The sequence below is a fragment of the Anomaloglossus baeobatrachus genome, chromosome 9 (assembly GCF_048569485.1).
Source record: "Anomaloglossus baeobatrachus isolate aAnoBae1 chromosome 9, aAnoBae1.hap1, whole genome shotgun sequence".
NCBI lineage: Eukaryota > Metazoa > Chordata > Amphibia > Anura > Aromobatidae > Anomaloglossus > Anomaloglossus baeobatrachus.
The window spans coordinates 209,594,732-209,610,731 of record NC_134361.1 but is presented as its reverse complement, the minus strand read 5'-3'; the positions used below and the strand labels follow the sequence as shown (position 1 = coordinate 209,610,731).

The 16,000-nt window shown below is 52.6% G+C and overlaps 1 protein-coding gene across 3 annotated transcripts in view; it reads left to right on the top strand.

The window, feature by feature from the left end:
- The window catches only part of COL5A1 (collagen type V alpha 1 chain), a 399,673-nt gene that overhangs the window by 335,139 nt on the left and 48,534 nt on the right, over nt 1-16,000 (top strand). For all 3 annotated transcript variants that reach the window (XM_075324351.1, XM_075324352.1, XM_075324349.1), the window contains exons 26-30: nt 3,594-3,638; nt 9,574-9,627; nt 11,798-11,842; nt 13,179-13,232; nt 15,426-15,533. In XM_075324351.1, the coding sequence (XP_075180466.1) occupies nt 3,594-3,638; nt 9,574-9,627; nt 11,798-11,842; nt 13,179-13,232; nt 15,426-15,533 (306 nt within the window). The remainder of the gene's footprint in view (nt 1-3,593; nt 3,639-9,573; nt 9,628-11,797; nt 11,843-13,178; nt 13,233-15,425; nt 15,534-16,000) is intronic.

Below are 16,000 nucleotides of genomic sequence, written 5' to 3'. Positions count from 1 at the left end.
TCCGTGTGACAGGTGTATGGCCGGGGAGGCTCTACTCTATGGCTGCCGAGTCCTCCAGAGGACGACAATTTACATAATGCAATGCAAGACACTTGTCTGCGATGAAAAGGATTTTTGAGAAGGGTCAAGTCCCAAGAGTGAGACCCTGCAGCTGTTATATGGGGGGGCTCTAACGCACCCTACTATACCCAAACACACAAATTAGGAACTGACATAAGGATTAGGATGCCAATGTACCACCACTTGGCTGTCAGCCATTCCCTAGATTCCCTCATATACATGAAAGAAAGCCACTACCAAACTCTGTCCTCCTCCTCTAGACCCCTCTGTCCTCCTCCTTTAGACCCCTCTGTCCTCCTCACTCCAGACCCCTCTGTCCTCCTCCCTCTAGACCCCTCTGTCCTCCTCCCTCCAGACCCCTCTGTCCTCCTCCCTCCAGACCCCTCTGTCCTCCTCCCTCCAGACCCCTCTGTCCTCCTCCCTCCAGACCCCTCTGTCCTCCTCACTCCAGACCCCTCTGTCCTCCTCACTCCAGACCCCTCTGTCCTCCTCACTCCAGACCCCTCTGTCCTCCTCACTCCAGACCCCTCTGTCCTCCTCACTCCAGACCCCTCTGTCCTCCTCACTCCAGACCCCTCTGTCCTCCTCACTCCAGACCCCTCTGTCCTCCTCACTCCAGACCCCTCTGTCCTCCTCACTCCAGACCCCTCTGTCCTCCTCACTCCAGACCCCTCTGTCCTCCTCACTCCAGACCCCTCTGTCCTCCTCACTCCAGACCCCTCTGTCCTCCTCACTCCAGACCCCTCTGTCCTCCTCACTCCAGACCCCTCTGTCCTCCTCCCTCTAGACCCCTCTGTCCTCCTCCCTCTAGACCCCTCTGTCCTCCTCCCTCTAGACCCCTCTGTCCTCCTCCCTCCAGACTCCTCTGTCCTCCTCACTCCAGACCCCTCTGTCCTCCTCACTCCAGACCCCTCTGTCCTCCTCACTCCAGACCCCTCTGTCCTCCTCACTCAAGACCCCTCTGTCCTCTCTCCTCCTCACTCCAGACTCCTCTGTCCTCCCTCCTCCTCACTCCAGACTCCTCTGTCCTCCCTCCTCCTCACTCCAGACTCCTCTGTCCTCCTTCCTTTTCCTCCAGACTCCTCTGTCCTCCTTCCTTTTCCTCCAGACTCCTCTGTCCTCCTTCCTTTTCCTCCAGACTCCTCTGTCCTCCCTCCTTTTCCTCCAGACTCCTCTGTCCTCCCTCCTTTTCTTCCAGACTCCTCTGTCCTCCCTCCTTTTCCTCCAGACTCCTCTGTCCTTCCTCTTGCTCACTCCAGACTCCTCAGTCCTCCCTTCTCCTCACTCCAGACTCCTCTGTCCTCCCTCCTTTTCCTCCAGACTCCTCTGTCCTCCCTCCTTTTCTTCCAGACTCCTCTGTCCTCCCTCCTTTTCCTCCAGACTCCTCTGTCCTTCCTCTTGCTCACTCCAGACTCCTCAGTCCTCCCTTCTCCTCACTCCAGACTCCTCAGTCCTCCCTTCTCCTCACTCCAGACTCCTCAGTCCTCCCTTCTCCTCACTCCAGACTCCTCAGTCCTCCCTTCTCACTCCAGACTCCTCAGTCCTCCCTTCTCCTCACTCCAGACTCCTCTGTCCTCCTTCCTTTTCCTCCAGACTCCTCTGTCCTCCTTCCTTTTCCTCCAGACTCCTCTGTCCTCCCTCCTTTTCCTCCAGACTCCTCTGTCCTCCCTCCTTTTCCTCCAGACTCCTCTGTCCTCCCTCCTTTTCCTCCAGACTCCTCTGTCCTCCCTCCTTTTCCTCCAGACTCCTCTGTCCTCCCTCCTTTTCCTCCAGACTCCTCTGTCCTCCCTCCTTTTCCTCCAGACTCCTCTGTCCTCCCTCCTTTTCCTCCAGACTCCTCTGTCCTCCCTCCTTTTCCTCCAGACTCCTCTGTCCTCCCTCCTTTTCCTCCAGACTCCTCTGTCCTCCCTCCTTTTCCTCCAGACTCCTCTGTCCTCCCTCCTTTTCCTCCAGACTCCTCTGTCCTCCCTCCTTTTCCTCCAGACTCCTCTGTCCTCCCTCCTTTTCCTCCAGACTCCTCTGTCCTCCCTCCTTTTCCTCCAGACTCCTCTGTCCTCCCTCCTTTTCTTCCAGACTCCTCTGTCCTCCCTCCTTTTCCTCCAGACTCCTCTGTCCTGCCTCCTTTTCCTCCAGACTCCTCTGTCCTTCCTCTTGCTCACTCCAGACTCCTCAGTCCTCCCTTCTCCTCACTCCAGACTCCTCTGTCCTCCCTCCTTTTCCTCCAGACTCCTCTGTCCTCCCTCCTTTTCTTCCAGACTCCTCTGTCCTCCCTCCTTTTCCTCCAGACTCCTCTGTCCTTCCTCTTGCTCACTCCAGACTCCTCAGTCCTCCCTTCTCCTCACTCCAGACTCCTCAGTCCTCCCTTCTCCTCACTCCAGACTCCTCAGTCCTCCCTTCTCCTCACTCCAGACTCCTCAGTCCTCCCTTCTCACTCCAGACTCCTCAGTCCTCCAGACCTTCTGAAGCAGTGTATCACCCAAGCTGAGCATGTCTAGTTGTTACGTGTTGAATTTATGCTAATGACATACTTGTGGTCATGTGATGGCTCATTCTCACCAGTGATAGCGGTGAGTGCTGACGGCGTGCGCTCTGTCAGGGCTCCCGTCTGCAGTAATATGGAGTGACCGAGGACTTTTATCAGAACACCGGACAGCCCCATTAAACTGTTATACGGGGGTCTTTACAGCACGTTTGTCTCTTTTCAGACATAAGAGCTGGGAATAATCGCACCCTTCTCCCCACCACTGATTAGCAGGATGTGGGGGAGAATCCTTGTCCTGCTGTCTATTTGGGGCCCATGAAGGCAACCTGGATCCACACCTTCCCTGACCACAGGAGGGTAACCTGGATCCACGCCTTCCCTGACCACAGGAGGGCAACCTGGATCCACGCCTTCCCTGACCACAGGAGGGCAACCTGGATCCACGCCTTCCCTGACCACAGGAGGGCAACCTGGATCCACGCCTTCCCTGACCACAGGAGGGCAACCTGGATCCACACCTTCCCTGACCACAGGAGGGTAACCTGGGTCCACACCTTCCCTGACCACAGGAGGGTAACCTGGATCCACACCTTCCCTGACCACAGGAGGGTAACCTGGATCCACGCCTTCCCTGACCACAGGAGGGTAACCTGGATCCACACCTTCCCTGACCACAGGAGGGTAACCTGGATCCACACCTTCCCTGACCACAGGAGGGTAACCTGGATCCACACCTTCCCTGACCACAGGAGGGTAACCTGGATCCACGCCTCCCCTGACCACAGGAGGACAACCTGGATCCACGCCTCCCCTGACCACAGGAGGACAACCTGGATCCACGCATCCAATGACCACGGGGTCTTACTGAGCTTAAAATCCCCTCTGTGACATTCAGAGAGGGCAGTGGCCATTGGTATGCAGCATATACCTTCATGTGTTTACATTATATGTCCACAGCCGGTGCTCGGAGACACGTGAGGAGGCCACGAGTGTTGCTAATTGTGAACTCCGGAGTAATATGAAATCTCACCCCGTCTTCTTCATATTGCAGGGTCATCCAGGTAAAGAAGGCCCCTCCGGAGAGAAGGGAACCCAGGTATGAAGGTCGTGCCCGCAGTGCACTCATACAACAGCTGTGTACTATTTATTTATTTAACTCGCTTATATATCGCCATTAATTCTACAGCGCTTTACAGACATCTTTGTAGCGGCCACATGTGTATTTACATGACCCACCGGCCACCGGGAACCTGGAGTGATATGGACCATGATGGCACAATCTGCATGTGTCCTGTGTAATATTATGTATGTGCAGCCGGTATAACCTGGGCATCTCCTGTATATAATTATATATGTACAGCCGGTATAACCCGGGCATCTCCTGTATATAATTATATATGTACAGCCGGTATAACCTGGACATCTTCTGTATATAATTATATATGTACAGCCGGTATAACCCGGGCATCTCCTGTATATAATTATGTACAGCCGGTATAACCTGGGCATCTCCTGTATATAATTATATATGTACAGCCGATATAACCCGGGCATCTCCTGTATATAATTATATATGTACAGCCGGTATAACCCGGGCATCTCCTGTATATAATTATATATGTACAGCCGGTATAACCTGGGCATCTCCTGTATATAATTATATATGTACAGCCGGTATAACCTGGGCATCTCCTGTATATAATTATATATCTACAGCCGCTATAACCTGGGCATCTCCTGTATATAATTATGTATGTACAGCTGGTATAACCTGGGCATCTCCTGTATATAATTATATATGTACAGCCGGTATAACCTGGGCATCTCCTGTATATAATTATATATGTACAGCCGGTATAACCCGGGCATCTCCTGTATATAATTATATATGTACAGCCGGTATAACCTGGACATCTCCTGTATATAATTATATATGTACAGCCGGTATAACCTGGGCATCTCCTGTATATAATTATATATGTACAGCCGGTATAACCCGGGCATCTCCTGTATATAATTATATATGTACAGCCGGTATAACCTGGACATCTCCTGTATATAATTATATATGTACAGCCGGTATAACCTGGGCATCTCCTGTATATAATTATATATGTACAGCCGGTATAACCCGGGCATCTCCTGTATATAATTATATATGTACAGCCGGTATAACCTGTGCATCTCCTGTATATAATTATATATGTACAGCCGGTATAACCCGGGCATCTCCTGTATATAATTATATATGTACAGCCGGTATAACCCGGGCATCTCCTGTATATAATTATATATGTACAGCCGGTATATCCTGGGCGTCTCCTGTATATAATTATATATGTACAGCCGGTATATCCTGGGCATCTCCTGTATATAAGTATATAGAGCATAAATTACACATCATCTTGTAGGTCTGGATTTATTTCTCTTCATGTTTTTCCAGGATGGTATTTCAGTGTTGTCCATAGCTTCTGGTGCGCAGTTAGAGGTGCAGTTCTGCAGTGTGGCCACCAGGTGGCAGCGCTGTTCTGCTGTCACTGCTGCACATTGCCTATCCCCTGCCCTCACAGCACAGTAAAGCTGTGCATTATGGTGGAGGAGTTATGACCCTTTCATTACATGTCTGTACCTTTTTATATTCCCGCTCATGTATAGAGGCATTCTTTTTTCATGTATTGATCAGTGTTGTGTAAGTGGATGATGGTTTGTGCTGTGTGAGTGATGATGAAGGAGCGGTTATAATGAGAAGTCCATCAGATCTAGTATGTGCCGTATGAGCCTGAGTCAGGTGTGATTGTCTCTTTTGCGATGGTCACTAGTTGGTGGCCGCGTTACCCCTCGGATGTCCCCAGCAGCCTCGTGCACAGGGCTGATGGGCCGGCTGTTGTTACCTGCATGTAGCGGAGCTGTCAGGTGCCAGCAGCGGGATCGTCAGCCATTATTACCTGCCCCGGGACACAAGCAATAAATGGCTTTGAATTTACATAAATCTTTTTTTCCTGTTCTTCCCCCTATGACATCTCACCAGCCATAAAATATTACAAATTAAAGTGCGGCAGGAAATATATATATAATTTTCTCGCTTTTTTTTTTTCTCCCTGTGGGCACTAAAGTAAAGAGATTCATTTTAAAAATAGGAATCTCACCCCAGGCCCAATGTGACAGCTTGTATTTCATTAGACGGCGTGCGGGGATGAGTGACAGGTGAACTGTCTGCAGAGGGAGGCGAGCACCGGGCTGACCTACAAACCGCAGCGCTGCGGAAAGTTTCTGCAACCGGCCCTGTGTGCGGGAGAAGAGCCGCCATTGTGGCCTCACATCTAATATATAAAGCTGAATGTGTGTGTGTTTGTATGTGTGTCTGTCTGTCCGGGATTGGCATCTGCACCGTCGCAGCTACAGCCACAAACTTTTGCACACTCACATGTCTGGACCCCGAGAGCGTCATAGGCTATGTTTTGAGGGGAAATTTTAACCCCGGCTTTACAGTTATTCACCAAGAAACCTGCCTCCATTAAAGCGAATGGAGCTGGGAGCCACAGTGCAGCCAGAACTTCAGAAGAATGCGCAGCCACGCCCTTATATGGAATGTTGGCGTGTCACAATGCAGCCAGGGAAAGAGACAGACACAGACAGGGTAAGAGGAAGACACCGACAGGGTAAGAAATAGACAGGGTAAGAGACAGACACAAAGAGACAGACACAGACAAAGAGACAGACTGACGGAAAGAGACAGACAGGGGAAGAGAGGGACAGGTTAAGAGACAGACAAAGAGACAGAGACAGACACAGGGAAACAGACAGGGTAAGAGACAGACAAAGACAGGTAAAGAGACAGACAAAGAGACAGACACAGGGAAAGAGACAGAAGGAAAGCGGGAAAGAGACAGACAGGGAAAGAGAGGGAAAGAGACAGACAGGGAAAGAGACAGACAGGGAAAGAGAGGGAAAGAGACAGACAGGGAAAGAGATAGATAGACAGACAGGGAAAGAGATTGAGACAGACAGGGAAAGAGACAGTCAGAGACAGACAGACAAAGAGAGAGACAGAGAGATATATACAGAGGGGGAGACAGACATTATAATTCCATTTCTATCTATTTGTTTTGTGGTTTTTGTGTGCAGAATACATTTTTGTTAATACATTCTATAGCAGTTATTAACCCGGGCGAAGCCGGGTAGTACAGCTAGTTCGCTATAAAGCACAATTAAATGCCCTATGTGCCCCCCCAGCTATTTCCCGGTCCCCAGCACCACAGGTGAAGAAAGATGGCACATAGGCCGTGGCGTAGGGCAGTGCGAGGGTGTAATGCCGATCTGCCCGATCCCGGACATCATCATGGCCTCCAGAGCTTGTCCAGTCCCAACTGAGCTGCATTAGAGGCAATGGACACCTCCGGCATCTAATAATATATGTACATCTCCACTGACGCTGCTAGTGACATCCCTTCATTACAGTTCAGACCCCTGACATGCAGTCCTAACCTATGTGGGGGTCCCCCTAGTAATGTGTGCTGGATATGGGGTATGTATGTGCAGGATAGTGCTGTCCTAACCTACGTGGGGGTCCCCCTAGTAATGTATGCTGGATATGGGGTATGTATGTGCAGGACGGTGCTGTCCCCACCAGCTGTCTTGTAGTTTCGCCTCGTCGTGTCCTCTAGGGCTCCTGCCTTTGATCTCAGGTGGTGTTTTGCCCCTCCTCGTCCTCTCTCTCCTCGCAATGTGATTGGCTGGATGCCTTCCTCGTGGTGCGAGCCTGCAGCAGCAGCAGCACAGCCAGCTATGCACAGGAGTTACACAGACTCCGGAGCACTAAACTCATGGGAGATGTTTCATCAAGACATTCTTGAACACTTAGAAGCTTGTAAGAAGCAAATAATGAAATACATATACTGCTGTATATCGGGTTGTCGTGCTATATATCAGTGTGCACTGCTGTATATCAGGGTGCACTGCTGTATATCGGGGTGTACTGCTGTGTATATCGGGGTGTACTGCTGTATATCGGGGTGTACTGCTGTATATCAGTGTGCACTACTGTATATCAGGGTGCACTGCTGTGTATATCGGGGTGCACTGCTGTGTATATCGGGGTGTACTGCTGTATATCGGGGTGTACTGCTGTGTATATCGGGGTGTACTTCTGTATATCGGGGTGTACTGCTGTATATCAGGGTGCACTGCTGTATATCAGGGTGCACTGCTGTATATTGGGGTGCACTGCTGTATATCGGGGTGTACTGCTGTATATCAGGGTGCACTGCTGTATATCAGGGTGCACTGCTGTATATTGGGGTGCACTGCTGTATATCGGGGTGTACTGCTGTATATCAGGGTGCACTGCTGTATATTGGGGTGCACTGCTGTATATCGGTGTGTACTGCTGTGTATATCGGAGTGCACTGCTGTATATCGGAGTGCACTGCTGTATATCGGGGTACACTGCTGTATATCGGGGTACACTGCTGTATATCGGGGTGCGCTGCTGTATATTGGGGTGCGCTGCTGTATATCGGGGTGCACTGCTGTGTGTATATAGGTGTGTCCTGCTGTGTATCGGGGTGCACTGCTGTGTATCGGGGTGCACTGCTGTGTATATTGGGGTGCACTGCTGTATATTGGGGTACACTGCTGTATATCGGGGTGCGCTGCTGTATATTGGGGTGCGCTGCTGTATATCGGGGTGCACTGCTGTGTGTATATAGGTGTGTCCTGCTGTGTATCGGGGTGCACTGCTGTGTATCGGGGTGCACTGCTGTGTATATCGGGGTGCACTGCTGTATATTGGGGTGCGCTGCTGTATATCGGGGTGCACTGCTGTGTGTATATAGGTGTGTCCTGCTGTGTATCGGGGTGCACTGCTGTGTATATCGGGGTGCACTGCTGTATATTGGGGTGCGCTGCTGTATATCGGGGTGCACTGCTGTGTGTATATAGGTGTGTCCTGCTGTGTATCGGGGTGCACTGCTGTGTATCGGGGTGCACTGCTGTGTATATCGGGGTGCACTGCTGTGTATATCGGGGTGCACTGCTGTATATCGGGGTGCTCTGCTGTATATCGGGGTGCTCTGCTGTATATCGGGGTGCTCTGCTGTATATCGGGGTGCACTGCTGTGATGTGTGTGTGTGAGAGGTTAGGGCTTTGTCGTCTGCAGTTGCAGGATGGTGCATAACCTGGCGTCTGTCCATCCCCGGCCGCCCTCTATTCCAGTCATGGGTTCGGTCCGGACTGATAGAAATAAATACATTTCCAGCATGAAAATAGGGTACTGGTGTGACAGGCGGAGGCTCGCTGTCCGTCATCTGTCCGGGCGGTCACCAGTCACCTGGGTTTGTGTGTCCCGTGTACCCTCCGCAGAGACGCCGGCCTGTAATGGAGGTCTGCTATTTCCTACCCTCCTGTACGTCTGTGTGGCAGGAGAGATTTCCCGTGTATACATATTCAGCAGGATCGGCCGCTCTGCCGTAATCAGTAGTGGAAGCGACGCTTCCTCCGCAGCTTCCATCTCCCGGTTGCTAGGCAACAGCACAGAAACTTAATTCAAAGTTTAACCACTGATCAGAGCGGTTGGAAAAACAAAGACGAGTGACTCTGTGAGCGGTAAATACGGCTCCTCCGCTGCCGGGCCCCGAGCGCTGCCAGCGACAGTGGTGGACGGAGGGCGACGCCGCAGCGTGCGAGGAGCCAGGGTTATAGCAATCAATGAGATGATAAAGCATCTAATAATCCCAAAAATCTGAGCGGTGGACGTCCACAAGCAAAACAATAGTGTCACGTTACCGGGGGTCCGACCTCCAGGACCCCCCTGAGTGTGAGGAGGGACCACAGCTCCAAATCCAGTATAAAAGAGCATAGTGAAGGGCTGCACAGGAAGCCCCTCCATTACCAGGATTGTTGGGGTGCGCAGGACCCCCCGTCATCGGGCTGACTATACAGGGCTGGATGGATGAGGATATAGTGTTGTGTATGTGAGCGACATTGTATGTTCATGCAGTGCTAACATGTTTCTGTGTCTTTTTATTTGCAGGGACCTGCTGGACCCCAAGGGCCGATCGGGTACCCCGGATCACGTGGTGTGAAGGTACGTGGCTCCGACCATTGACATAGACCCGGCGGCAGCCATGATGTGGTGTTACACAAATTTCCATCATCTTGACCTCAGAGGACAACCAAGACTTGTATTTACTGGGATGTCACAGGCTCATAGATGGTCAGAGCTGATGGGGTCTGGCCATCTATGGGTTATGCGTGGCGCTGGTTCAGTGGGGCCCGCTCACCCCCGGTCTCAGGACGCCTCTGCTGGGTCAGTGGGGCCCGCTCACCCCCGGTCTCAGGACGCCTCTGCTGGGTCAGTGGGGCCTGCTCACCCCCGGTCTCAGGACGCCTCTGCTGGGTCAGTGGGGCCCGCTCACCCCCGGTCTCAGGACGCCTCTGCTGGTTCAGTGGGGCCCGCTCACCCCCGGTCTCAGGACGCCTCTGCTGGGTCAGTGGGGGCCGTTCACCCCCAGTCTCAGGACACCTCTGCTGGGTCAGTGGGGCCCGCTCACCCCCGGTCTCAGGACGCCTCTGCTGGGTCAGTGGGGCCCGCTCACCCCCGGTCTCAGGACGCCTCTGCTGGGTCAGTGAGGCCCGCTCACCCCTGGTCTCAGGACGCCTCTGCTGGGTCAGTGGGGCCCGCTCACCCCCGGTCTCAGGACGCCTCTGCTGGGTCAGTGGGGCCCGCTCACCCCCGGTCTCAGGACGCCTCTGCTGGGTCAGTGGGGCCTGCTCACCCCCGGTCTCAGGACGCCTCTGCTGGGTCAGTGGGGGCCGTTCACCCCCAGTCTCAGGACGCCTCTGCTGGGTCAGTGGGGCCCGCTCACCCCCGGTCTCAGGACGCCTCTGCTGGTTCAGTGGGGCCCGCTCACCCCCGGTCTCAGGACGCCTCTGCTGGTTCAGTGGGGCCCGCTCACCCCCGGTCTCAGGACGCCTCTGCTGGATCAGTGGGGCCCGCTCACCCCCGGTCTCAGGATGCCTCTGCTGGGTCAGTGGGGGCCGTTCACCCCCAGTCTCAGGACGCCTCTGCTGGGTCAGTGGGGCCCGCTCACCCCCGGTCTCAGGACGCCTCTGCCTGGTTCAGTGGGGCCCGCTCACCCCCGGTCTCAGGACGCCTCTGCTGGGTCAGTGGGGCCCGCTCACCCCCGGTCTCAGGACGCCTCTGCTGGGTCAGTGGGGCCCGCTCACCCCCGGTCTCAGGACGCCTCTGCTGGTTCAGTGGGGCCCGCTCACCCCCGGTCTCAGGACGCCTCTGCTGGTTCAGTGGGGCCCGCTCACCCCCGGTCTCAGGACGCCTCTGCTGGGTCAGTGGGGCCCGCTCACCCCCGGTCTCAGGATGCCTCTGCTGGGTCAGTGGGGGCCGTTCACCCCCAGTCTCAGGACGCCTCTGCTGGGTCAGTGGGGCCCGCTCACCCCCGGTCTCAGGACGCCTCTGCTGGGTCAGTGGGGCCCGCTCACCCCCGGTCTCAGGACGCCTCTGCTGGTGCCACTGGCTGCATGAAGCTTTTCTCCATTAGGGGAAACATTAGGAGTGTGAAGTGCAGAATTTCTGGCTTTAGAGCCGTCATTACACTAATTGAATTATTCTGCATTGCTGCAGAGAAGGGGACGCAGAATGGCAGAAACTCTCCTCCAAAGTGTCATAATTAGATTTGCTAAAGTGGAGATGGATGGCTGTTCTGCCGCGCTTAATGGCTGCCATTTAGCTCCTTAGATATTTATTTTTTCCAAGTGTAGGAGAAGCCATTTTCTGTCATTAGACGCTATAAGCTCATTCACCGCCGGAGTCCGGCAAACACTGCGCGGGCCGGAGATGGATGAGAATCGGGCCGGACGTGTGCGGCTATACGCGATATTGTGCACGGACGCGTCCGAGGCGGCGTCCGTCCTTCTGTATGTCCATTTCCTAGTGAGCAGCCGTGCGACCATCCGGGTGCGGCTGAGCCGAATATCCCCCCTCCTCTATGCCCTGTATATGCAGAGAATAGTGCTGACCCCTTATATTACATACACAGGGGTCTCCTGACGCTCCATCCGGAGACAATGGGAGATGACCGACCGGTCATACAGTGTGTGTATGTGTGTATATATATATATATATATATATATATATATATATATATATATATATATATATATGTTATATATGATCTGCCGGGCGTTCTGACACCGCATCACTAACACTGTCCCCATTGTGTGCATGTGTCTCGTTTCAGGGAGCCGATGGCATCCGGGGTCTGAAGGGAACAAAAGGAGAGAAGGTAAGTGACCGGGTGTGAGGCGTCAGCACCCGCTCCATATGTCCGCCCCTGCGGTATTGTGCAGCACATTACACCCCGCTCCATGTGTCCGGCCCTGCGGTATTGTGCAGCACATTACACCCCGCTCCATGTGTCCGGCCCTGCGGTATTGTGCAGCACATTACACCCCGCTCCATGTGTCCGCCCCTGCAGTATTGTGCAGCACATTACACCCCGCTCCATGTGTCCGCCCCTGCGGTATTGTGCAGCACATTACACCCCGCTCCATGTGTCCGGCCCTGCGGTATTGTGCAGCACATTACACCCTGCTCCATGTGTCCGGCCCTGCGGTATTGTGCAGCACATTACACCCCGCTCCATGTGTCCGCCCCTGCAGTATTGTGCGGCACATTACACCCCGCTCCATGTGTCCGCCCCTGCGGTATTGTGCAGCACATTACACCCCACTCCATGTGTCCGCCCCTGCGGTATTGTGCAGCACATTACACCCCGCTCCATGTGTCCGGCCCTGCAGTATTGTGCAGCACATTACACCCCGCTCCATGTGTCCGCCCCTGCGGTATTGTGCAGCACATTACACCTCGCTCCATGTGTCCGCCCCTGCAGTAATGTGCGGCACATTACACCTCGCTCCATGTGTCCGCCCCTGCAGTATTGTGCAGCACAGTACACCCTGCTCCATGTGTCCGCCCCTGCGGTATTGTGCAGCACATTACACCTCGCTCCATGTGTCCGCCCCTGCAGTATTGTGCGGCACAGTACACCCCGCTCCATGTGTCCGCCCCTGCGGTATTGTGCAGCACATTACACCTCGCTCCATGTGTCCGCCCCTGCGGTATTGTACAGCACATTACACCCCGCTCCATGTGTCCGCCCCTGCAGTATTGTGCAGCACATTACACCCCGCTCCATGTGTCCGTCCCTGCAGTATTGTGCAGCACATTACACCCCTCTCCATGTGTCCGGCCCTGCGGTATTGTGCAGCACATTACACCCCGCTCCATGTCTCCGCCCCTGCGGTATTGTGCAGCACATTACACCCCGCTCCATGTGTCCGCCCCTGCAGTATTGTGCAGCACATTACACCCCTCTCCATGTGTCCGGCCCTGCGGTATTGTGCAGCACATTACACCCCGCTCCATAAAAGCAAATAAGTGGTGGTGGCACCCGGCCTCCCAAGACCTCAGCCCAATAGCCCATAGATCTCATTAGGCAGTTGTTTCTCGGCAGGTTGCTGTACCTCTATCTCTGCCCGGGGTACGGCGGGCACATCTGTACCCGAGAATTGCTCTGCGCTCACTAATCCTGCTGTGTATGTCTCTTCGTCTGTCTCTAGGGTGAAGATGGATTCCCAGGATTCAAGGGGGACATGGGAACCAAAGGAGACCGAGTAAGAGCCTGCGTCTTATTATTCCGCATATATGTACACGCAGCCTGCGGGGGAGGGGCACCTGCATCTGATACTGGGGTCCTAGGCACACGAGCGGCTGCCCCGGATGGTACCGTCCTGTGCACACGGCCCGGGCGTCCATCCGGGCCCCGCACCCTCGTCAGCCCGTGGGGCCAACCTCTAATAACGACATAATGGACCATCCACAGAACTCCACCTTACACCTGCAACGATAATTAACGGCAATATAAGGTGTCTCCTCTGATGAGGCTCACTCACACTCGCTCTAATGATCACGCTCCCCTCATCCAGCGTGTAAAGGTGCGATCAATACATTCATTAACTGATCACCTGCCGCACCCCGCGCTGCATGGAGACGTTAATGGACTGGGCAGAATCGATGGTAATATCCGACACCGCTGCCGCCATTCATTATTTACCATTTTATTTGGGCTCCGGGGGCTGCAAAAATCCCAACAATTAAAAAGGTGGAAACACGGATGTAATTAATGTCCTGTGTAAAGCCCCGGTGATGTGGAGGTGTCACTGGGGCGCCTGTGCCCCCTGTAAGGGCGTATTGGGGGGTGTCAGATCCATCACTGCGTCTGGTGATGTATGGCACGTGTAATACCGCACCCATCAGCACTGGGGTCACACCGCAACAGGGCTGCTCTCTCCTACATACCGTGCACAACTATTCCTGGATTACCAGGCACCACGCACAGTATAGAGCTATTCCTGGATTACCAGGCACCACGTACCATAAAGAACTATTCCTGGATTACCAAGCACCACGCACAGTATAGAACTATTCCTGGATTACCAGGCACCATGCACAGTATAGATCTATTCCTGAATTACCAGGCACCACGCACAGTATAGAGCTATTCCTGGATTACCAGGCGCCACGCACAGTATAAAACTATTCCTGGATTACCAGGCACCACGCACAGTATAGAGCTATTCCTGGATTACCAGGCGCCACGCACAGTATAAAACTATTCCTGGATTATCAGGCACCACGCACAGTATAGAGCTATTGCTGGATTATCAGGCGCCACGCACAGTATAGAGCTATTCCTGGATTATCAGGCACCACGTACAGTATAGAGCTATTCCTGGATTATCAGGCACCACGCACAGTATAGAACTATTCTTGGATTATCAGGCACCACGCACAGTATAGAACTATTCCTGGATTATCAGGTACCACGTACAGTATAGATCTATTCCTGGATTACCAGGCACCACGCCAGTATAGAACTATTCCTGGATTATCAGGCACCACGCACAGTATAGAACTATTCCTGGATTACCAGGCGCCACGCACAGTATAGAGCTATTGCTGGATTATCAGGCGCCACGCACAGTATAGAGCTATTCCTGGATTACCAAGCACCACGCACAGTATAGAACTATTCCTGGATTATCAGGCACCACGCACAGTATAGAACTATTCCTGGATTATCAGGCACCACGCACAGTATAGATCAATTCCAGGATTATCAGGCACCACGTACCGTATAGAACTATTCCTGGATTACCAGGCACCATGCACAGTATAGATCTATTCCTGGATTATCAAGTGCCACATATACAACTGTTCTGGGATTATCCGGCACCACAAATCACATAGCACTATTCCTGGATTCTCACACTCCAAGCATAGAACTATTCCTGGATTATCAGACTCCATGAATAAAACTATTCCAGATTATCAGGCGCCACATATAGAACTATTCTGGATTGCCAGCCTCCACGTATAGAACTATGCAACTATGCTGGATTATCAGGTGCAATATATAGACAATGTATAGACATAATCCAGAAATAGCTCTATATGTGGAGCCTGATAATGTCTATACATTGTCTATACATTGCACCTGATAATCCAGAATAGGTCTAAATGTGGAGCTTGATAATCCAGAATAGTTCTATACATGACACCTAATAACACTGGCATATTTTACTGTACATAGTGCCTGATAATCCAGAAATAGTTCTATATGTGGAGCCTGATAATCAGGTACTATATACAGTAAAATATTCCGGGATTATCAGGTGCCACGTATAGAACTATTTCTGAATTAGGAGGTGCCACGTACAATGTAGAGCTATTTCTGGATTATCAGGTGTCTGTAACTATATATTTATCAAGGTTCCTTTCTCTAATGAATCTTTATTTACCACCAGGGGGAACTTGGACCCTCTGGTCCCAGAGGTGAAGACGGCCCCGAGGGTCCTAAGGGAAGAGGTGGTCCTTCTGGAGAGAATGGTCCTCTTGGTCCTGCTGGGGAGAAAGTAAGTTTCCCCCAATACAGATTTGTTGATCAGGAGACACAAATGTCGGCGGGGGTGACATTTCGGGGGTCACATTTCGGGGGTGACATTGCAGGGGTCACATTTTGAGGGTGACATATCAGGGGTGACATTTCAGGGGTCACGTTATGGAGGTAACATTTTGGGGGTGACATTGCAGAGTTCACATTTTGAGGGTGACATATCAGGGGTGACATTTCAGGGGTCACATTGCGGAGGTAACATTTTGGGGGTGACATTTCTTGGACTAGTTTTGTCACTTGTCCTGTTCACGTATCATCTCCCTGAAAACCTTCCAGCACATGAGCAATCTCGGGCAATAAAAGCTGAATATCTGTGTAGATGATATACAGTATCTAGCTGTGTAGATTATATACAGTATCTAGATAATGGTGAGGGTCTGGAGCTCGCGCCATATCATTAAAGCCCCCTCCCATGTAATGTCCTGA